The sequence below is a fragment of the Alligator sinensis genome, unplaced genomic scaffold (genome assembly GCF_000455745.1).
Source record: "Alligator sinensis unplaced genomic scaffold, ASM45574v1 scaffold943_1, whole genome shotgun sequence".
Lineage (NCBI taxonomy): Eukaryota > Metazoa > Chordata > Crocodylia > Alligatoridae > Alligator > Alligator sinensis.
This window is the reverse complement of record NW_005843318.1, coordinates 130,757-153,277: the sequence shown is the minus strand read 5'-3', so window position 1 is coordinate 153,277 and position 22,521 is coordinate 130,757. Positions and strand designations below refer to the sequence as shown.

The following is a 22,521-nucleotide window of genomic DNA, read 5'->3' as shown; positions in this document are numbered from 1 at the left end:
AACTGGAGTTGCAGCTAGCAAGGGATGTGTGAAGGGTAACAAGAAAGGTTTCTACAAGTATGTCAGTAACAAGAGGAAGATCAGGGAAAGTGTGGGTCCCTTATTGAATGGGGGAGGCAACCTAGCAACAGAGGATGCAGAAAAGGCTAAAATACTTAGTGCCTTTTTATCTCAGTTTTCACAGGCAACATCAGCTCCCAGACTACTGCACCTGGCAGCACAGTTTGGGGAGGAGGTGAGCAGGCAACAGTAGTGAAAGAACAGGTTAAAGACTGCTTTCAAAAGCTGGACACATACAAGTCCATGCACCTGAGGCCATAGGTTACTAGTAGGGGGTGCATGTGCTCCCCCAATGGGGACAGTACCCCCCCTTACAACCGACACTGATGCTGTCGGTAGGGCTCGTGCCCCACCGACAGGGCCACCACCGTTGGCGGCTTCTGCGGGTGCCCCCCAGATTCAGGAGGCACCAGTCAATCATGCCTGAGGCTGCTGAGAGAGTTGACTGATGTGATTGCAGAGCTGCTGGCTATCATCTTTGAAAACTCTTGGCTATCAGGAGAGGTACCAGATGATTAGAAAAGGACATATAGTGCCCATATTTAAAAAGGGGGTGGGGAAAGAGGGTAGGGAACTACAGACCAGTCAGCCTCACCTCAGTCCCTGGAAAAATGAAGCAGATCCTCAAGGAATCCATTTCTGAGCACTTGGAGGAGAAGGTGATTAGGAGCAGTTGGCATGAATTCACCAAGGGCAAGTCATGCCTGACCAGCCAGATTACCTTCTATGATGAGGTGACTGGCTCTGTGGATGTGGTGGTACACCTTGACTTTAGCAAGGCTTTTGATAAGGTCTCCCACATTTTTGCTGGCAATCTAAGGAAGTACGGGCTGGATGAATGTGTACTGTAAGAGGGGGATAGAAAACTGACTGGAGCATCAGGCTCAGAGGGTAGTGATCAATGACTCGATGTCTAGTTGGCAGCCGGTATCAAGTGGAGTGCCCCATGAGTTGGTCCTGGGGCTGGTTTTGTTCAGTATCTTCATCAATGATCTGGAAGATGGCATAGAGTGCACTCTCAGCAAGTTTGCAGATGGCACCAAGCTGGGGGGAGTAGTAGATACACTGAAGGGTAGGGCTAGGGTTCCAAGTGATCTAGACCAGTGGTTCTTAACCTTTTTCACACCAAGAACCATTAGCATAATTATCAGCTTGCTGCAACCCACAACCCCCTGGCCCCGACCCACACAGTCTCTCCCGTTTGCTAGGACAGTAGCAAAGCACTGGAACAGGCTACACAGAGAGGTTGTGGAGGTTTTTAAGACCTAGCTAGAGAGAGCCTTGGCTGGGATGATCTACATGGAGATGGTCCTGCTTTGAGCAGGAGATGGAGGTATCTTCCAAACGGAGGAGGCTTTCTGCACCATGGTGAGGAGTGAATCTCCTTGCTTCATTCCCATTTGGGATAGAGGAAAATATGATTTCAGATTTGGGGTGGGAGGCTGGGGAATGAATCCTGCATTTCCCACCTAATCATATCCTAGCAACTCTGTATCCTACCCAGTTCCTCACGCTACTTATAATGCCATCAGTGTTCTCCTGATGCTAAGGTATTCAGTGAAATGACTCTGCTGAGGTAAACAGTTCAGCACTGGGTCTAGAGTAGCCAGGTGTTCTGAGTTTGTTCTGAGGACAGCTCCACCTTAGGTCAGCAATGTCAATCTTGTAGGGAATAAGAAAGAAAGAAGCAGTCTTCACAGCTGGACTGCTCTAACAAGGGGGATTGTGGCAGAAGGACCATAAAGGATTTGGGATGAGCAGCCCTGGTCTCTGATGCTGAGGAGCAGCCAATCCTAGAGAAGTGCTTTGGATTTGTCTTTCCTGCATTTGCTTCTCAGTAGAATCAAACCACAGCGCAGACATACATTTTAGCCCATCAAAGTGTATAGACTCTACTTGAAGTATATAGGAAAGTCTGTTATCACAGTTTTAATGACTGTATCTGTTAACATTCCCACTGATATAAACATTAGCCCAATGAACTGTATGGTAAATCATGAGCCTTTTGGTTTTGGACTAATATCGTGCATAGTTTGTACTCTACATAAGTAGGTACACAAGTGCTGCTTAAAAGTATATTTGTGCTAAATCCTGCATCAGTTTAAGAAAAAAAAACATTAATTCATCTGAAAGTGTTTTGAAATTTGCCCCTCACTTCCATGAGCTCAGGGAGAGCAGGGTCTAACAGTAGGAGGGAGGTGGTAGAAGTTGGGGGAGCAGAGGGCAAGGGCCACCTGACCACCACCCAGATTTATTTTCCCTGCTGTAGCAGGGGGAGGGGGACAAAATCAAGGCAGATCTCCAACAATTAAATTCTAATTCTACCTGGAAAATAATAAGAAATGTATACAGTTTTCATATATAGAATCTAATTGTTTGGGAGGGTTGTCTCATAATCAGGGTTGTCTTATATTCCAGTAAATATGGTACTATGCCTAAAAAGACACTGCTGCCTGTTTTAAGATTAAATCATTAATGTATATGTACAAAGACATACAATGAGGCAAACTTCATTTGCTTGTAAAATCTGACCTGGTAGCAGGGAAAAGTGTTTTTATTTTATGTGCTGGCTTTAGTTTACCTACTTCTAATGTTTATTTTTCTTAAGTCACTGATTCATGCAATAATAATTACATGAAATGAATAGAAATAACCATGGCACGTAAAGGTGCCAAGGTATAAGCAGAGATAGGAGCCAGCTCCATCTGAAAATAACTATAGTTTACATATCTAAAGGAGCTGGTACGTACAGTATGACCATATACATCAGGGGTGGGCAATTATTTCGGGTGGAGGGCCGCTTGATGAGTTTTTTGGTGAGCTGTCGAGGGCTGCATGGGTAGTCCCGCCCCTTCCATTGCCACACCCTTTGGTCGCCATCTTGGGACCGGAAGTCCCATCCCTGTCCCCAACCTTTGCCACCGGAAGTCCCTCCCTTTGCAGAACTTACCAGGTGGCAAGGGGTTGTGACCCCTCTAACATCCTGCCCCAGCAGTGGGGTTTCAGAGGCATCAGACCTCCCCCAGAATGAAGCCAAACCAATTGAGTCAAGGGCTGCATGCACAAAATCTTTCCGAACAAATCATTTTAAAAAGGTATAGATAAAGTATCATACTAAAAGTCAAACATCTACTATAACAGATTTTAATTTTTATTAAAAAAAATAATTTGAATAGTGATTAACTTAACACTCCCGAAAACAACATGACAAACATACAACCATAATATAAATAACTTAAAATGATTAACTTAAAGACAAACAAAGGAACTCAATGTGACGAATGAAGCCTCTGATGTGCGTTAACCAGAAAATCAAAATCAAGCGTCATCTCTGTTGTTGCAATGCGGAATACTGCTGCAAGGTGGTCATCACACCGCACAGTGCAGCAGAAACCAGCCCAGCCTGCCCTTTCCCTCACCTGTGGGGCAGGACCCAGCTCAGCTCCTTCTTACCTGCAGGACAGCAAAATGTAGCCCAGCTTCCCTTCCCCTAACCAGTACTGGTCACCAGACCCCTCCCGCAAGCAAGGACTCAGCCTACCCCATCAGGCCCCAGACATCAAAAGCTAGCCAGCCCCCCATCACTGGTGCCACCCATCACTGGTGCCAGCCATGCTGGCCAGCCACCCATCACTGGTGCCAGCATGACGTGGTCCTGACCCATCCCAGCCCCAGCACCCCAGCATAGCAGAAGCCAGCTGAGGCCCAGGTCCCCTCACCAGCACAGCACCCTCTGATGCTGTAGGACCCCTCCTGTCCCAAGCCACAGAGAGCTCAGCCACAGCTTTCCCTCCCTGGCAGGGCCCAGCCAGCCCATCGCGTCCCCTATCAAGCAGTGGCTTCCCCAGGTGCTGCTGCACTTTCCCCCTACCTGTTCCAGCTGGTCCCAAAAGGAGGAGGCTCCACCGCCGCTTCTGCTGGCCAGTGCCGACCCAGTTGGGCTTGCCCCATCCCCAGCAGCATGTGGGAAGCTGACTTTACCCGCATGCTGCTCCAGATGGGGCCCGGGTCTGCACCGGCCAGGAAAAGTGGCATGGAGCTGAAGTCAGCTCCTCACATGCTGCTGGGGACAGGAGGAGCCTGGCTGGGTCTGCACCAGCCAGCAGAAGTGGTGGTGGAGCCGTGTGCCACTCAGGACTGACCGGCGCAGGAAGGGGGAAAGTGCAGCTGAGTCCCTGCCACTCGGGCTGGGTTCACCCTGTCCCGAGCGGCACACAGCTCCGCCACCACCTCTCCTCCCTGGTGCTGACTGGGCCGGAGCTGCAGCTCAGCTGCTGCTTCCCTTCCCCAATGTCAGCCCAGCCCAACCCCGCATGGCCCAAGCGGCACGGCACGGGGAAAGCCTGCCTAGCAGTCGCTTTCCTGGGCTTACCTGCAGGGCAGGGCCCTTTCCAGTCCCGTGCAGCAAAGCAGTACCCGACCCAGACGCTGTTTCCTCTCACCGGCGCCACAGGTTCTGGCCCAGCGCCCCTGCCCGTCTCAAGCTGCAAACATGGCCTGAGCTGGAATGGGGCGAGTCCAGCTGGGGCAGGCTGAGGTCAGGGTTGGTTGCCTCACAACCAGAACCCAAGGAAACAGCCTGAGGTGCTGCAGCCAGCAGTTGTTGCCACCAGAGGCTTTTAGAGAGGCAGCCACCATTACGTGGGTTTGAAAGGGCTTTGTGGGTCGGAGGGAAGTGCTTGGCGGGCCGGATCTGGCCCGCGGGCTGTATTTTGCCCACCTCTGATATAAGTGTATGTTCTTAATTCTACTGTTTTTCACTAAAACAATCGATTTGACAACAATAAAATAATCGGTGCTTGACCTGTACTATCCTGCTGTATTATCCAGAGTGAATAATGGAATCCAGAGTGAATCCATTGGGGAGGCAATGGACAAAAATAGTTGCTGACTTTAAACTTTCTTCCTCTGCAGATGGAAAGGGTCACATTAGTCTTACCTCTAAATCTGTTATTGATATAGACACAGCATTCTCGTTAGTAGCCATCATTACATGATTCATATTTGCTGTGTTCCTTTGCATACAATTATGGTATAAAATCTCCCTGTAAGAGTTTCTGTCAATAGCATAACTGACTTAGCAGTGTTGACTTTTACTTCGTAACCCTTTAATAGGGTCTCATCATGCAAGTGAGCTCTACTTATGTTTAATTTGCTTGCTTGTTGCCCTGTCCTCTGGGATTCAATGCTATCTAAATATGTTCTACTACTCTTCAGTGAATATGACATTTTTTGGAGCTTCTCCATAAGTTGCAATGATGTTGACATTACCCTGTAAAATTGAAGACTGCCAAAGTGCAGAAGAAAATGTGGCATGTATCACTTTCTCTGGGTTTTTTAAATGGAGAATTCTCTCTCGCATAATAAAACCAGTATCTTTCTTCCAGAGGGATTCTAAACTTGTGTTCAGGTAGGACTCATGTCACCCATCAAAGAAATGCAACCACTTTGTGCTGAAATGAAGTAGTTATTTAGCTGCAAAACTGTTCATCAGTGTAGGACAGACTGCAAACAACGAAGTATCCTATTGAAGCTACTAGCAGGATTAAAATGGCCATAATTATTTACATAATTATTAACATTTAGGTAGGACATTTGTGCCATTACCCTATATCCTGTGTTGGCACTAGATTTGCAACCCAGCCCTGATGCCTTGCTCCAGCTGAGCACAACCTTCAGACCGACCACAACTCCTCCAGTTGATAATAAGCGGATTTTATTGATACACTGTGATAGGAAATAAGAGCAATACAAGCAGAGCAAGCAAGATGATTACAACATACATTACCCAAACTCCCCAGCGCCCAGAATATACACAAGGCATGCAGTCTGTCCGTCTGGTACATAAACACTACCTTAAGGTTCTTTGCTTGAATGTCCGACATCAGCAACCTTGGAGGTCGGAGGCTGATGCCAACTGCCCGCTTGCTGTTGTGAAAACTCCTCCTTTTGTATTCTTTCTTCTCCAATGACTCGTCATCTTTGGACATCATGAATTGGTCTTCCTGTGGCAGTCATAATGTCCATGTTCTGTTTTGTCAGCCAAAATCCTATTTTCATAAATCTGTTACATGCACACATCCTCATTTGGGCTTTACTGGTATCCTCTTAATTTGGTAAGTCCCGCAAAACCAGAAAGCCCAAGGGCTTATGCAAGTGAGCACTGTAGCCCTGGAGCCAGGCCTATCTCTGTTATGAAAATGTCTGGATGTTTTCAGTTTCCCAGGATGTGTATATTCATTGGCTGCAGACCCCCTGTCTTCCCTGAAGACTGTGAAACTGAGAGACAAAACAGGCTTTTAAAAATCAGTTAACCCTTACTGGTGCCCTGGACCGTTGTTCTAATACAATATCTATTTTACCTACGACTCAATTCCTAAAAGCAAACCTCTACTTATCATTTTCTAGCCATCTCCCCCAAGCCCTCCTCCTGCTACCTGAACAACTAGAAGTGTTCTGAGATTTTTAATATCCTTTAAGGATGAGGACTTCCATTTTGTCTCATCCAAAAGATAATCAGTATGAAGCACAGTGCTCATTCACACCATACTGGGAAAATTGGTTCATTCCTGACAGGAAGAAAATGACTAACTAGAGAATCTACCCTATGGGGAGGAAGGAAGAGCAGCACCAGAATAAAGACACTGGACTTCAGAAAAGCAGATTTTAACAAGCTCAGGGAACTTGTGAGCAGGATCCTCTGGGAGGCAACTCTGAGGGGAAAGGGAGTCCAGTAGAGTTGGCTGTACTTTAAGGAGGCCTTCTTAACAGCACAGAAGCAAGCTTCCTGATGCGACAAAAGAATGGGAAATGCTACTGGAGACCAGCCTGGCTAGCCAGCAATCTCTTCAATTAGTTGAAACTTAGGAAGGAATTGTATAAAAAGTGGAAACTTGGTCATAGTACTAGGGGGAAGTATAAGAGAATTGCATGGGCAATCAGGGAGAAAATTAGGAAGGCTAAAGCACAATTTGAGATGCAACTGGCAAGATAAATAAAAAGGCAAAGCAGGTATTCTACAAGCATGTCAAAGAAAGAGGAATACCAAAGAAACTGTGCATCCCTTACAAAATGTGGAAGGCAACCTAGTTATGGTCAATTCAGAGAAGGCTGACATGCTTACTACCTTTTTTACTTCAGTCTTCACACATGGGACAGCTACCAGATACTAAGTGCAGTTGGTTAAGACTGGAAAAAAGACAAACAAGTAATGGCAGAACAGATGAGGGATTACTTAGAGAAGCTAGATGCTTTCAAGTTGGCAGGGCTGGATGGGGAATACAAAAACAGTCAGGGGCCTGGGAAATAAGACTTGTGAGGACAGGCTGAAAGAGCTAGGGGTATTTAGTCTGAAGAAGAGAAGACTGAGATGGAGATTTGATAAGTTTTCAAATACCTCTGTTGAAAAGTGGCCTAACTGAATGGTGATTATAAAGAAGATGGAGATGAGTTGTTTGTTTTGTCTGTGGCTGTAGGGAACAGGACTAGGAGCAGTGGCCTCAAGCTTCAGTATAGGAAATGTAGGTTGGGAATTTTAAAGATTTTCTGAGAATGAGAGTGGTCAAGCATTGGAATAGGCTACCTAGCGTAATTGTGAAACCTCCTCCGTCCTTGGGCGTTTTCAGGAGCAGGTTAGATAGACACTTGGATGGGATGGTTTAGTCAGGTTGATCCTGCCTTGAACAGGGTGCTGGACTAAATGACCTTGTGAGGTCCTTTTCAGCCCTGCTTTCCTATGATCCTATTTCCATTGAAATCAACAGTAGATTTTTTTTATTTGGTTGTTTTTTTTCCCCCCTCCATGACAATAGAAGCAGGCCATAAAATGGCCAGTCCTATTTCTGACAATACCACACAGTAATATAATCATGGGATGCATACTTAAAGTGTTTTAAAATGTTTATGCTGCAATTGTGAATTTATAAATTAATGATATTGTAAAATCTAGTGGAGTTGAGGTCCAGCAGGACCTTCCATTATCAGATAATGAAAAGAAACAAAGCACTTATACATAATCTTCATAGCAAGTTAGGGACACTGTTCAAACAACTTGAAAAGGTACCGGTCCCTGGAAAGATGAACTTTTGGGCTATGTAGAACAGCATATACAGTCACATTTTATCGCATTATTTTAGGCAGTTTTTTCACTACAGTTATGTTGAATTTAATGTTCTTAAACATTCATCTATCTATTTCTTTAGAAAGAAACCAAAATATCCAAAATGAAAGGATTTAAAAAATATATTTTATAATGTTTATTTTTTTAATGTTTCAGTGGTGAAAGGGAGATTATGACTATAGTTCTTTGGCTATGCAGCCTCCATGTACATGCTTCACCTGTGTGTCTTTTTTCAGTTTGAAAAAAAGAGTACAAGGCGCACACTTTTGTTTTGGTATTGATAAATGCTAAATGACTAACTGAAATGGTGTCACTTAAGTCTTGAGCAGAAGTATACACGCTGGGTAAATTTGCGCATTATGCATATTAACTAAAACCCAGTGGAAATACAGCCATTGACAGCTATTTGACCCAGAAGATCACAGTGTTCTTTTGTTAGTAAAAGTCTGAATAAATAAGAGCAATATAAAAGTTAAAATCTTTCAGAAGTGTGTATACAGTAGAAATGGATTAGATGCTATCTTTGTTCCACTCATATTAGCCTAACAACATCAATTATAGGGAAGTCTTTCACAGCCAATGTTTTCCCTTCTAATCTCATTGGTACACTTCCCTTTCTTCTTGTTTCTATAACACTGTTTTTGTTCCTGTGCTGTTCTGTGGACCTCCTTCTCTTTGTTTTCCTTGTGTAGTGAATCTATGTTCCCAGAGGGAGCTATCTCCTCACAGTAGCTTACTCTCCCGCAGGACACTGCCTCTGTCTGTAATCCTAGGCATTTTCTTCACTCTTTTTTATGCTTTTCAAAAGGAGGAGAGTTTTGACCAAGTCCCTTGGGTCGAGGTTTTTGCTCCAAATTATAGTCCATTTGTGTAAAAGCAAACTACCAGAGTCTCAAGGGGGTTGGGGTCGCCAAGCAGCAGTTTTTAGTGACATGTGGCTGCTCTCTACTATGTAACTGTTGCTTTTTAAATAGTCTTTCAGGACAAACTACCAAATATGACCAATTGTAATAATATGAAAATAGGTACCTTTGTTCTAATCCAGTCTGTTAAAAACCTTGTTTACTAGCAGTCGAGTCAGTAAGTATGCTGCTGGGGTTCCCACCTATTGTGTTCAATGTTTGTTTCTTTGGAGCAAGAATTTATTGTTGGGTTTATATTGAAGATTAGTAGCTTGTGATCTTTATTGAGCCACAGTGCTCAGATTATTAGGTGCCTAGTAAAATCAAGTAACTTTAATTTTATGCTAATTTATGATAATTTGAGCATCTTTAAATGTAAATTTAAGTTAAAAATGAAGAATATGTCATTTAAAATGCATCACAAGCTTCCTTTTAATGAATGATTTTGAAGAAGTAGGTTATAAATTCACCTTCCAACTAGTTTAGTATGGATGATTTCTTCTTTTAAGTATTTGGCATCCTTTAATGACAACCCCTGCAGTGGCAAGCCTTTGCAAAGTAAATGCAGCTGGCTTGATGCACAATCATGAATGACATTGCATTTAGTTATTAATAATTGAAGGCGCTTTGTCTCTTCCTTCTGGGTCCTGTATATAATTTATGGATCATAAACCTCCTCTAAAATCTAGGGGAAAAATTAAATTTTACTGAGCAGAAGGGGCTAGTGAGAGACTTTCTGTGCTAATAGCCAGCTCACTTATTTACACATTTCCTCAGAAATATACTGAATAGAAAACCTAGAATGACTGATTTGCTCTCTTCCAGCCTTGTTTTTATCATTGATTCTTGAAAGCTTATTTCCTACTTCAGCAGTCTTCAAGAGCATTAGTGTTTTGATATATAGCATATATGGCATTCTACACAACTAATTTCTCTTCCATATTATGAAACACTGTCCCATACCTTTCAGAAATGAATAAAGATGTACTTTTTTCCTGTAAAGAAATCACTTCCAGAAATGAGGTCTATCCACTGGAAAGCTGAGCAACTTTCTGATTACTTAAAATAAAGGGAAAGAAAATGCTTTTTTTGATCTTTGCCACTTGCAATTCTTCTTGAGTTTCTTTGAAAGTAACCTTTAACCTTCACTCCTATTGCAACACTGGCTTGAAAAACTGGAAGTATTCTAGCTTCCAAATGAATAATGTCATGGTGGCCTTACTTATTTAACAGTAGTTTTTCAAATTACACTGACCATGCATTTCTCTCTTAGTAGTCAGGGATCTGATCACTTGAGTGCTGATTACTACAGTCCAATTATGTTCACGAAGAGTTGAAAGCGTTTAGTACTGCACTAGATTGGGCTCCATTTTAACATATTTGCTAAAGTCAGGACAGTTCCTGTAAGTCGGTGGTAATATTCCCAGTGACTTGCACTGGAATGGGAAGGAAGACATTGATCCTTTTTGGCTTTTAACAAAAAGAACTTTTTTTCACTATTTATTATTCTCAAAGTATCCTATTGGAAGTTTGTGTTTCTGGACCTTGTGGCCCAGTTGCAAGTATGTCTCCTCTTTTGATAGAGTAAATTGGTCTTTCTTCAATGTAGGTTCTGACCAGAAAAGTGACAGAAATGACTCCCGATGCACATCTTCTCACTGTGCCTCATGAGACGTCATGACTGCCTAGTTTTATGAACATTTAGGGAATTTTGCTACTCATGGAATCTCATTGCTTCAAATTAGACCAGAACACCCCCAAATTGTTAGCAAGTGTTTTTAATTCCAGAATGTTAGGTAGTCCTGACACATGAGGAGATTAGAGAAAATGTGTGCATGCCCAGGTCACTAAACTTTCATGTCCATCTGAAAAATAGCAAATGTTTTTGAAATACTAATTTTTATCGATGATGGATAAATATGAACTGCCCAGATACTGGTTCTTATGAGCATACATTGATTTCTGTGTATTATGCTATTGTATATGGTTTTTGGTTTGTTTCTTTATGGGACCCAATCCAAAAATCATTTAATTTACTAGAAAAGTTTCCTGTAGTTGACCTCGGTGGTCTTTGATACAGGTCGGTTGTGATTATTTGGTGGGCAGCCATGTTTTTAGATTCTCTTCCATTAGGTTGCATTTCACACAAAAACAGCAGTATGTCCATGTGATTTCTAAGGATGTTTCCATTGATTTTTTTTTTTTTTTTTTTTTTTTTTTTTATTTACAGGAATGGGATAGCAAATTGTCGGATGCGGACAGAAAGTGAACAGTCGTGTGGCTCTCCAGTTGTTAGTGGTGATCCAAAGGAGGATCACAACTACAGCAGTGCCAAATCTTCCAACCACAGGAGCACATCGCCTGCTAGTGACTCAGTTTCCTCTTCCTCTGCTGATGATCATTATGAATTTGCTACTAAAGGCAGCCAGGACAGCAGTGAAGGAAGTGAAGTTAGCTTCCAGAGCCATGAGAGCCATAGTGAAACAGAAGAAGAGGACAAAAAGCAAAGCCGAAAGGAGACCAAGGATTCTTTAGCTGACAGTGGGTATGCGTCCCAGCACAAGAAAAGGCAACATTTACTGAAGGTGAAAAAAGTACCAAGTGACACACTGCCTCTTAAAAAGAGACGTACAGAAAAGCCTCCTGAGAGTGACGATGAGGAGATGAAAGAAGCAGCTGGATCACTCCTGCATTTAGCGGGAATTCGGTCCTGTTTGAACAACATCACCAATCGGACGGCAAAGGGGCAGAAAGAGCAAAAGGAAACCACAAAAAATTAGAACAAATCTATGATTTGTTTGAACTTAAAAAATTTTGTTTCAGCACGTCAGGTGAATTCTAATGATTTGTGGCAATATCAGCAATTTTTTTAGTTTGTTTTGTTTCTGTTTTTTCTTTATAACTTTTTTTAGTTCCTATTTCTTTTTTTCTTTTTTTTTCTTTTGACCCTTAAGATTTTTATTTTTTAAAGGAGATTAAAGCCATAGAACTCATACTGACACTCAGCTAATTTACAAAAGCTTTTCATTACCTGAAGACAAAAGTAAAAAGCCAAAATCGCCATTGCTTTCTCCGGCTTGTCAAAAATGCATGGTTGAATACACAGTGACATCGGCATTAATGTGATGGGAGTACAATTGGGCACTTGGAAATCCCTAGAAGAGATGTGCATAATTTAGTATCATTCAGGCCTGGCCCTTAAGTTAAAATAATGCAGCCTTTTGATTAGGTTTATTAAATGAATGTGAATAAAGAGATTTGGGGGAAAGAAGGAGGCATGCACTCCTCAACACCAAACCCAAGGAACAGCTAGTGGCACTTGGATACAGTTGTGCCATAGAAGTCTTTGGACAACCACGGGTAGCAACTGCACATAGAGTAATGCACTGTTAGTGCTTCATATACTATATGTGGCTCATAATGTGATGACTGATAACTTTAAGTTGTGGAAAATTCGAACTGTGTATGCAATGGGTTTCAGTGATATAATGAGAAGAAATGGGGGGAGGAGAAATTGTTAGTGATATAGTTGATCATTGAATTCTGTCTTCTATATTAAATTAGAAGAATGTTTAAAAAGCCATAAGCCTGAAGATTGGCACTATGTGCAAAAAATAATATGGAAAACAAGCTATGTGTGCTAAACTGCCTGAGTAAAAAGCAGTCAAGTCTAAGAAACTACAGTAACTATTAAGGAAGGAAATAAATCAGAATCTTTTCCTGTGGATCAAAAATATTTGATCTAACTGGAAAACATGCTACAAAACCTGCCATTAGTATTATGCTGTATTTCAAAAACAGAATTAAAGCATATTGATGGATACTATAATTTTAAAAGTTCAGTAAGAGCTCCTATACTGCCCTCAAAACTGAGCATGCAGTTAATGTCAGTCAGGATTCATCTGTGCAAAAATGACAACAGATTTCCAGATTCAACCAATGTAGCCAGCAGAAAATTCTGATCCACATTGCATGGATTCCTTTTCTGGGGGAGGGGGAAGGGGGGGAAACGCAAATAAAACAAACTTTTTTAAATTCAAAGACGACAAAGTTCTTGTAAGGTAAATAATGTATTTAGCATGAAGCATGACTTATTTTCATATAAATATAGAAAATAGAGAAAAAGGCTATGCCTCTAATTTTTAAGCCCTTAGGCTTAGAGTTTTTTGTTTTGGTTTGTTTTTTGTTTTGATTTTTTGGGTTTTTGTTTTTGTTTTTTGAAGCAGGTGTTTAAGGTTTAACCTTCTTCAGGGACAAACACTGACTGTTGGGGAACTTACTCTGCAATATTAAAAAATAAAAAAAATCTTCACGCTCTGGTAGGGCTTGGATGGTTGAATTTTACTGCCTTGTCTGCACATTCAGCCCCCTCTCCCTACTTCTCTGTTTTAAAAAACAAAGTATGTCCTTTCTCTGTCTGTACATGTGTAACATGACGCAATAATCTGAGGGCACATTTAGTAGTGAGTGTGTATGACGGAATTAAGAGAATAATGGGAGGCTTAATTGAGGAAAATTCTGATTTGGGTCAGGAATAGGTAGGTCAGTGAATAGCTTTGCTAATTTGCCATAAGAAAATGAAGTTAGTAGATAGCTGTATTGATGGTGATCAGAGACGCAGCGCAGTGTTAGAAGAAGCGATTCAGGTAGTAGTAGTGCCCCTTGCCTGAAAATGTTGATCGTTAAATTAGCATTCCCTTTGAGAGGGGGGAGCATGTGAAATGATGTAATCTATTCCACTCCAGTTAGTAAATTTGGCATGAAAGCCATCTACACGAAGAATATTCTGAAGGCAAAAGGAGCTGAGAACCCCAGTCCTTCAACAAAATAAAACAAGCTTTTCTCTTTGAAAGGAAATGGGGCTGTATTTCTCTCTGGTGCAACTGCTTCAATCCGTAGTTATACAGGGATGAGCATAACCCATGAACAGCAAGTGATGAAAGAGCGATGTGATTGCCCAGTCAATGGAGTGAAATAATAACTGTACTCCAAGACATTTGTTTTTTACATTCAGTTTAAGAGGTGGAAGGGTTGTAAAATAAGTTACAATAAGCCTTCCAGTATTGCTCTGCAAAGCGAGTATTTTACTATGTAGAAAACACCACAACACAAGGGGGCCTCTGATTTGCCTAAGCATGTACTAGGGCCCAAGCCCAACTATATGCAAATTGAATGGTAGTCCATAGGCCAGATTCTGGAGTCTGGCAGACCTGCAAGCAACACAGGTTAGGAAGGAGAGATGCAAAGACTACAGAGAACACGGGTGCTCACCTGATCTGAGGACCACTGTGTCCAAGGTTGAATCGAGGTGTAATGTAGAGCAGCAGATAGGATGGTTCTAACTTGCCTTGGTTTAATAGCCCTGAGAGTCACAAAAAAAATGCCACTGCCAAGGATCATTGCAGCAGAGAACAGGTGCATCAGCCACATCTCTTCCTCTCAATAGAGCTACTACATGAAGGTTCCAGGGGCCTCCATCTCCTTCCAGACCCACTGGCTCTACAGCCACAGTCTTCAGAAAGGAGGTAACACAAACACCACCAAAAAGTCTGGCCCTTGGTGTTTCATGGGGTCCTGGGGAGAGTAATTCCAACTTGAAAATAACCATAACAACAACTCCCCCAGAAACTTGGTCTAGCACATGCTTGCAGTTGTGTTATTCCATCCTACCAGACTCTTTGATATAAAAAAAAATACAAAAAGTTACATTTAACATTGAGAGTAGAACTTAGTGGCTTCATGTAAGTTCCAAGCAATGACTCACTTCTCCCTCTTCTCGAGAGACAATGACATGGCTGCATGCCAGCGGGCTAAACCTGCCTTCAGTAACAACAGTAATTCCAGAGTAACTCCACTGACTATAATAATTACTCCAGATTTACCCCAGTGTTCTTGGCTGAATATATAATGAATACTATTGTTAACCACCCAAGAAAAGTCTTTTACATAAATGCCTAATTAGACAGGTTGTCTTGTTAAAATATATATTATTTACCTAAGACTTCAAAAGCTCCCTCATGGACTTGCTGGTAAATCTAACGTTGGCAGGTATGTTTTTAAATGTGCAATTTCTCACTCCAGGATTGGTCTGCTAAGGAGATGGAGTTGTGCAATGTTATAGAAAGTGCTTTCAAAACCTTAAAGAGGAACCAGCAGTTGGGCTAGGTATCAGTGTCTCCTATAGAAAGATTTTTCAGTTTAAAAGTAATTGGTCCTGAATGCTGCCTACTGTAGTAATTGTCATCTGCTACAGGATTACAATTTGAGTTTTTTACAAAAGACTCACAAGTCAGTGTTTAAGATGTTTGCTTTGTGCTTGATCATAACAGCATCTTTAGAACTGGTCCTGCTGCATCAGTGGACTATTCATTTTAATTAGCCAAGTGTTTTATCCATTGAATTAGGAGGACTGGTTAAGGTCTATTTAGTCCATTACATAACCAAAATGATAGAATCAATACAAAGCACTCTCAGATTCCTTTAAGAATTTAGAAAAGTTCCAGCTTTTCAATCCAGTTCTCATTTTTTTTAATCCAGCCAAAACTAAGTAGTAATTAGATCATCTTAGATTCTTTTGTCTGAAAATCTTTGTGTGAGAGAGACATTCTAAAGTCTCTAAAGTTCTGTTTTTCCCTCTCTCATCACTTTAAAAAACTTGCAAAATTTGTATTTCCCAAAACTGTCATGAAAAAGCTAATAAAGCAACAAATGTTCATAGGCAAGCTTCAGATGTGAGTGAATGTTTAAGGGTTGTTTGTAATTGACCAACAAATCTTTACCCTTTGAAGGAGTTATTTTGCAGGGAGGAATATTTGTAAGCCAGAGCTAATGCAGCAAATAGATTTTATTTAAGTCTGCAGGTATGATGGAATTCACTATTTATTGCTTGTGTTCTGCCAACAATTTGATGTTCTTTTGTAAAATCACTTGGATGGAGTACGCCTTTTAGAAAGCTAAGCCCCAGTCTTGACCAGCTTTGCTATTTCATCAAATCTATCTTCCTGAAAACAGAATTTAATTCTGATTTCACGTGTGTCAAAACCTGGAGGAACTCCATGGGCATGCATGTGTTTAACTCAATTTTATGTCCAAAAAGTTCTTCCTGTTTTACACTAATGGGAGGAGAGAATCCCCAAATAGATGCATCCCACTGAATTCCTGGCCATGGAGGAACCTGTAGGCCAGATCCCTTGTTGGGATAAGGTGGAATGAAAGGAAGCATAATGGAGTTATGTCAGTTTCCATTAGCAGAGAATTTGCTCCTAAATCAGCCAGTATATGGGCAAAAAATTCCCAAAATGTCTAAGTCCCATTCTCAATAGAAATCTATTGATTTTTAATGAGACTTTGACTCCTAAGCCACTAAAGGTCAGGTACTCGAGTGCCTAAAGGTGTAGATTGGTGCCTACTGCAACTTTGAGCCTGAAGATTGAACTCTATTGGTGGTGAGTGTGATCAGCTACTTGAGCACTCAGGCCTAGCAGGTGGCCACCTGCACCTTTAGGCACCTTAATACCTAAAACATCTGACCCTATGGCTCTTAGAAATGCATTTAACATTGTCAGCTAGGTTCAGTTTGAGATACAAATACAATTTACTTCCCTTCATTGAGAAGAACGTAAACCCAAGTTCTGTCAGGTGGGGCACTGCTGCCTGAATAGCCCTTTTAAAAAATAGAAATAAGAAAATTTTTTTAATATCCTATTGACTTTGCCACCAAAAAAGCATTTGAATCATACATACTCTTGATTGTAACAGTATCAGTGTTGACAGTCTGACCAATTATGTCTTTAGTATTGTTCTTCACAGCCCTCCAGTAATATATCAAACACTGTTATGCACATAATGCAGCACTGTGATCTAATTTAAATAATACTTTTTTATTATTTATACTACTCTGTGTAATATACATCAACACTTTGCTATATAATCTAAGTGATAACCCTCTTCTTAGTTATCTGCCAAACTTTGAACTTCAGTTTGGTTTCTATTGCAGTTAGTTACAACGTTGTAATGGTGTCTCTTTCCTTTGAAATGGAATGTGTAAATCAAACTATAAACATTGTGTGTTGTATTTCGGGCTGACGTTTATAAGGATTTACACACAACATTTGGTGTTCAATATAAATCTGCATATACTTTTGTGAATTCATCTGTTAATCCCCTTTCATTTAGGAAGTATTAATTGACAGTGGTTTATTAGGGTCTGTTTATTTTTACATTTTTATTTTTAGTACTGGTTATTCTTGAATTAAGCACAGACTTGTCAGCTGGGTTGCTTTATCATTGATAATGTACATGACCTTAGAATTCTTCCACAGTTCAGCAAACAAGTACTAGCTTCACTGACCAAAAAAAAAGTCTTGACCTGATGTGTCTATGGTGCTGTATTTTGCTGGTGTACATTTAAAATCAGAAATGAGTTAACAAAGGTCACTTCAGAGTTGTGCTAGCAAGTAGCCTTTCCTCTTTTTTGTTAGTGTTGAAACCAAGAATATTCTACCTGAAAATACATATTTGGGTTTATTCTACTGTATTTATACTCATTGCATTTGCAATGAGTATAGATTGGGATTTCTATTCCTTTTGCAAGTAAGGTGAAATTTACTCAGGACCTGATCTACAGTCCATTTGAAATCAGTGGGAGGGTTTTATTTTTGTCTCTGGTTGGATTTTTGGGGGGTTGACTTCACTGGATTTTAGATCAGACCATCAGTGCTGAAGGGCTGTCATTTAAGGGTTTAAATGCTGCATAGCACCGTTCACTGGTTAAATTTCACCAGTCTTATCTTCCATATTGGATGTTCAGATTCTAATATGGTTGATAATAGCTAGAAATTGGACTTCATTCTTTCATTACTGTGGCCTGAAATCCCATTATCTATTTTTGTAGCTCAAATAAGACTGAAATTTAGTGCATTTTTAAGTTAATTGAACATTGTACATTTCTTCAGTATGTGTGTGGGACAATTGAAAGTAATACCTGTATTTGATAGCCAATTCTATGACTGCATCATTCACACTCACTACTTAAACTGCCATGGTGTAAAATGTTAAGGGGGGAGGGGGAAATGATTTGTGTGTGTATGAAAAGCATTATAAACTTGTACATTTTTTATACTCTGTAATTTCTGAAATATTTTGTTTTACAGAAAAAAGTGATAAAGCAATCAAAAGACCAAGAGGTTTAATATCAATGCTTAAGGGTCACATGACCTTAACTGGCCAATAAGTGAATTCAGTACAGTAATAAGCCAATTTTTTTTTACTGTATTGACATCAAACTGCCAATTTCATCAATATTAAAATAAGAACTGTGATGGGGGAATGAACAGTGATGTTAAGTTGTTTTTGTGTTTACCTAAATGAGCAGTCCGAAGGCAAGTGCAATCAGCCGATCTTTAGGAAATATGAAAATATTGATTTAGAGGCATACTTGCATTTTACATTTTCTTGATGTGTAATCATATTGCCAAAGACAAACTATTTCATCATTATTATTGTAAATAACACTTTCCCAAAACCTACCATAAAGTTTCTGTGATGTATTGTCTTCCAGTTGCAATAAAAATTACTGAGTTGCATCAATCGAATAATTGTAGTTTTGTGTACAGTGGCTTTAAAGGTCACTGCTTTATGATTTCTCATTGTTTTTATTCAGTGTGGTGATGATCCCACTTGCACATTCTTTGTATTAGGTGATATTCATGAAATCCACTAGCTGCTAGCATCCTGATCATGTCCAGATGAATAAATACAGTATGGAATGTGTCATCTGGATGAAAACACCCATAATTGTTTTCCTCTTTTCCATTTTATGTTTCTGTAACTTAACTGACCTTACTGGAGTTTACATGTCTGCATTTTTTTTTCTTTTGACTCTCAATTGTTTTATACCATCCTCTCAGATTTTTCTGTGCAATGTTGCTTCCAGACTGGTAGGCCAAATTCAAATTTTTACTAGTGCAAATCCCAAGCAACTCCATTGCCTTGTTCTTTCTAGGTCTGTTCATCTAAGCAAATGCAGATAAACTGCTCAAAATTGGATTTGCAGAAATGCATGCCCACACTAAATTGCTAGACATCTAATAGGCACAGCCAGGTTTTTCAAACACACTCAGCTTCCAATAGCTCCCAGTGACTTCCATGGGAATAGGGACTGCTGTTTGCTCACAGTTTTGGAAAACCAGGCCACGTATTTGATGCCTGAAAGTGGATTTAGCAATCTGATTCATTTTAGGAATTAATTTTAATTCTAGGCCTCTGGCTTCAATTTAGAAAAAGAACAATAAAGGGTGAACAAAACTGTTAGCCTTCTTTTTAGGCCCTCTTTTTCTGATTTGTACAATTCTATGGATAAACCAGAGCCCTCTCCATTTTGAAAGTGCCATGCATCAACATGGAGCCCTCAATATTTATAGATTATGCTTCTAAAAGATTAAAAAATAAAAAGGAACACACGCCTTCTTCAGCCATCCCATAATTTCTTTCAAAGCCATTTCAGAGGCACTGGTGGGGTAAAATTTCTTGCTATTCAATAAGGACTTAACTGTGGCTCCCTTAACTAAGCTGTTTCGGAGCCACTTATATAAACATTCTTTTCCATAATACACCTTTATAATGTGTGTTCTCAGTAGTTGGTATTAGATACCATTACAATAGGCATCTGATGGATGAGAGAGCTATAGACAGGTATTGGAGAGAGGAGAGAGAGAAACAAACTTCCTGAATATACACAAAGAGCATGTGCATAAATGCCCAAAGAGCATGTGCATGGCCAGTATCTGGTTGGGCAACTGATACTTCAGTGTATTGCCTGAAAACACTTCAAGTTGTAACCTGTTATCAGCCTCCAGCACTACTGCAACAACAAAGGGAAAAAACCCCACAGACAAGATGAAATGAAAGGTGACCAGTGAGAAGAAAAAAACACTAAACTACCCTATGGACTGTTTTCCTCTAATGGATCCCCCCTCCCTTCTACTGTAAGTTAAGCAACTCTCAGGCAGCTTCTTCTGCCAATGGACTGGTAATGATGATATACGTGCAAAGTGGAGACCGACAGACACTTCAGCTCCTGAAAAGAACCCCACTCTTCGGGACTTGTCACCGTACAAGAATTGCCTATTATGCCTGGCATTGACACACAAATGTTTCATTCACTGCTAGCCAGCACTGGGAGGGGGGGCAAGGATCTTGAGGATTTTATCAATTGGAGGAAAAGGAGGTCAGAAGCAATGCAGTTCTAGCATTATATGGGAGGTGTATGTTTTAATTCCAACTCTACTACAGACCTTTCTGGGCATCCTTGAGCAAGTCATTTACTTTGAGTGCCTAGGTGTCTCACCTGTAAATGGGAAGACGTTTGCCTCTTAGAAGAATTCAAAGCAGCCTGAAGGCTCTTTGGGCTAGATCCAAGAAAGGACTTGGGTGCCTACAAGTTAGGGTGTTGTTACATGTTACAATTTTCATGTGCTAACTCAAAAGAATGTTAGGCAATATTCAAGTTGGTATGTGCTGTGAGCAGTTCTACATTACGGGTTAATACCCTCTCTAACAGGTACAGCTCTGACTTGCCACTAGATGGCTGGGGAACAGGGGCATGGCTAGGAGCTGCTGAGTCTGCTCTGTGATTGCCTGGCTCTCCAGTGGCTTCCCCCTCACCTCCCCCAAACCTCTGCAGTTCCCTGGCTCTCCCTGGGTCTGTCAGTCCCAGGCAGTAGAGTTCTGGATGGGGGGAGGGCTTGCAGGGGTGCATCTGAGGATACTGGGGGACCACAAACTGTTAATAATGGCCCCATGGAGCAGACTGATATTACTGTAACACGTGCTGCTTAACACAAGCTGCAGATAATCCTTGCCCAAAGAGGTATAACTTTGAGATGCTCAGAGGTCATTGAGCTCCTCTTTTCGCATCTTAAGAGCATTTAATACATGGGAATGGTAACATCTGACAATACCCTTAGGTGCTAGGATACCTAACTTCTTATTGCCTTCAGTACAGAAGAAGAGCATGCTGTGATGCTTGAGGCTCTGCTTGAACTCTCACAAAAAATGAGGTATGAAATGAAATGGGGGGGGAAAAGGCTTGGCTTGCCCAGTCACAAATACAATTTTCTCTGGCATCTCTAAATCAATAAATGGTGAATGCTAGAGAGAGTAAAGAACTGGAGAGAGATCACTCTAGAGATATCCAGTTCAATGGTAGCCCTCTAGCATTCACCATTGCCATTGTCAGAGACAGATACTGGGCTAGATGGATCATTGGTCTGACATGGTATGAAACTTAACATTCTTAAAAGCAGTCCTTTCCCAGGGTAGGTTCAGTCCCACATCTCCCACTTCCCTGGAGAGTTTTGTATCTACTAGGGTATAAGCTATTTTGGATGGGTATGCACCCATTCCTCCCTGTGAAGCTATGTTGTTGCAGAGCACAACGCAAAATTCTTTTGGGCAAGATGGAAGTGAGAGAGAGAATAAGCGGGAGCACGACTGTCACCTAGGACACTCTTGGAGTGGGTGGAGTCTTCTCCCAGGACTGTTTTCCATATATTTTATAGTTATCAGCCCTTATATAAATGTGTTTACAGTTTTCTTGCCTTGTAGTCCCTGTGCTACTATATGTAAACTAGCGTTACACTGCAGTGATGTCTTCTCAGCTCCCTTGGGCTATCCAGATGGAACCCCTCAGAAGATGTGACAGAGGAAATACCTAGTTTTTCTATCCTAGGTTTAGCCTAGGTATGAACTGGCTGCTGAACTGCTCAGTGCTGTCATGAATAGGATAGGCCTGGGCATATCCAGGGGTAGCACTCTTAGCAGCTATTTAAATTCAAAGCATAAAGCCCTTATAAGGTTAAGCAGCAAATGATCAGGGAGCTTTAGGATCACAGTTCTGGATTTTAGGCATCCCATTCCCCTTTTTTTTTGTATCTAGCCATAGGAATCTAAAGCAGAGGAAGTCCTGAAGAGAAACAGTAGGGCCAGTCCACCTCAGAAAGCCTAGGCTGCTGTTTTGAACTTGCTATTAAAGTCAAATCCAGAGAAGATAGTGAGTTTGGACATTTAACTCGGGGACTATGTGTTCTTTGAGGTTGGGATAGGGACTTGGATGGGTCCATCAGAACAGTAAAATGGACCTGGGAGCAGGACTTTCTTCTATGGTTTTAAAGATGTCAGTTTGAATTCCTTTTTCAGTCAGAAGGTTGTGTGTGCTCAGGGTTCAATTCTGCTCTCTTTTTTTTTTTAATACAGCCACAACTCCTAAACTAGGGACAGACATTTCACATAAACCAGTTTAAACGATCGAAATTGGTTTAAACCTGTAACAGAACAGATGTTCAGTGCCCATAAACCAGTTTGAAAATGGCTGAAACCCGTTTGAGATAAACCTGGTTGAATGTAGTATCAGACTTAACTGATTTGGCTCAAACCGGTTTA

General features: G+C 41.1%; 1 protein-coding gene across 3 annotated transcripts in view; it reads left to right on the top strand.

Moving 5' to 3' along the window:
- Positions 1-18,665, top strand: part of LOC102370602 (forkhead box protein N3-like) — a 40,170-nt gene extending 21,505 nt beyond the window's left edge. For 2 of the 3 annotated variants that reach the window (XM_025194831.1, XM_025194833.1), the window contains exon 3: positions 11,312-18,665. In XM_025194831.1, coding sequence (XP_025050616.1) covers positions 11,312-11,861 — 550 coding nt within the window. In that variant the 3' untranslated portion in view covers positions 11,862-18,665. The remainder of the gene's footprint in view (positions 1-11,311) is intronic. The other variant, XR_003092271.1, reaches the window with a different exon arrangement.
- Positions 18,666-22,521: the final 3,856 nt, after the last annotated feature.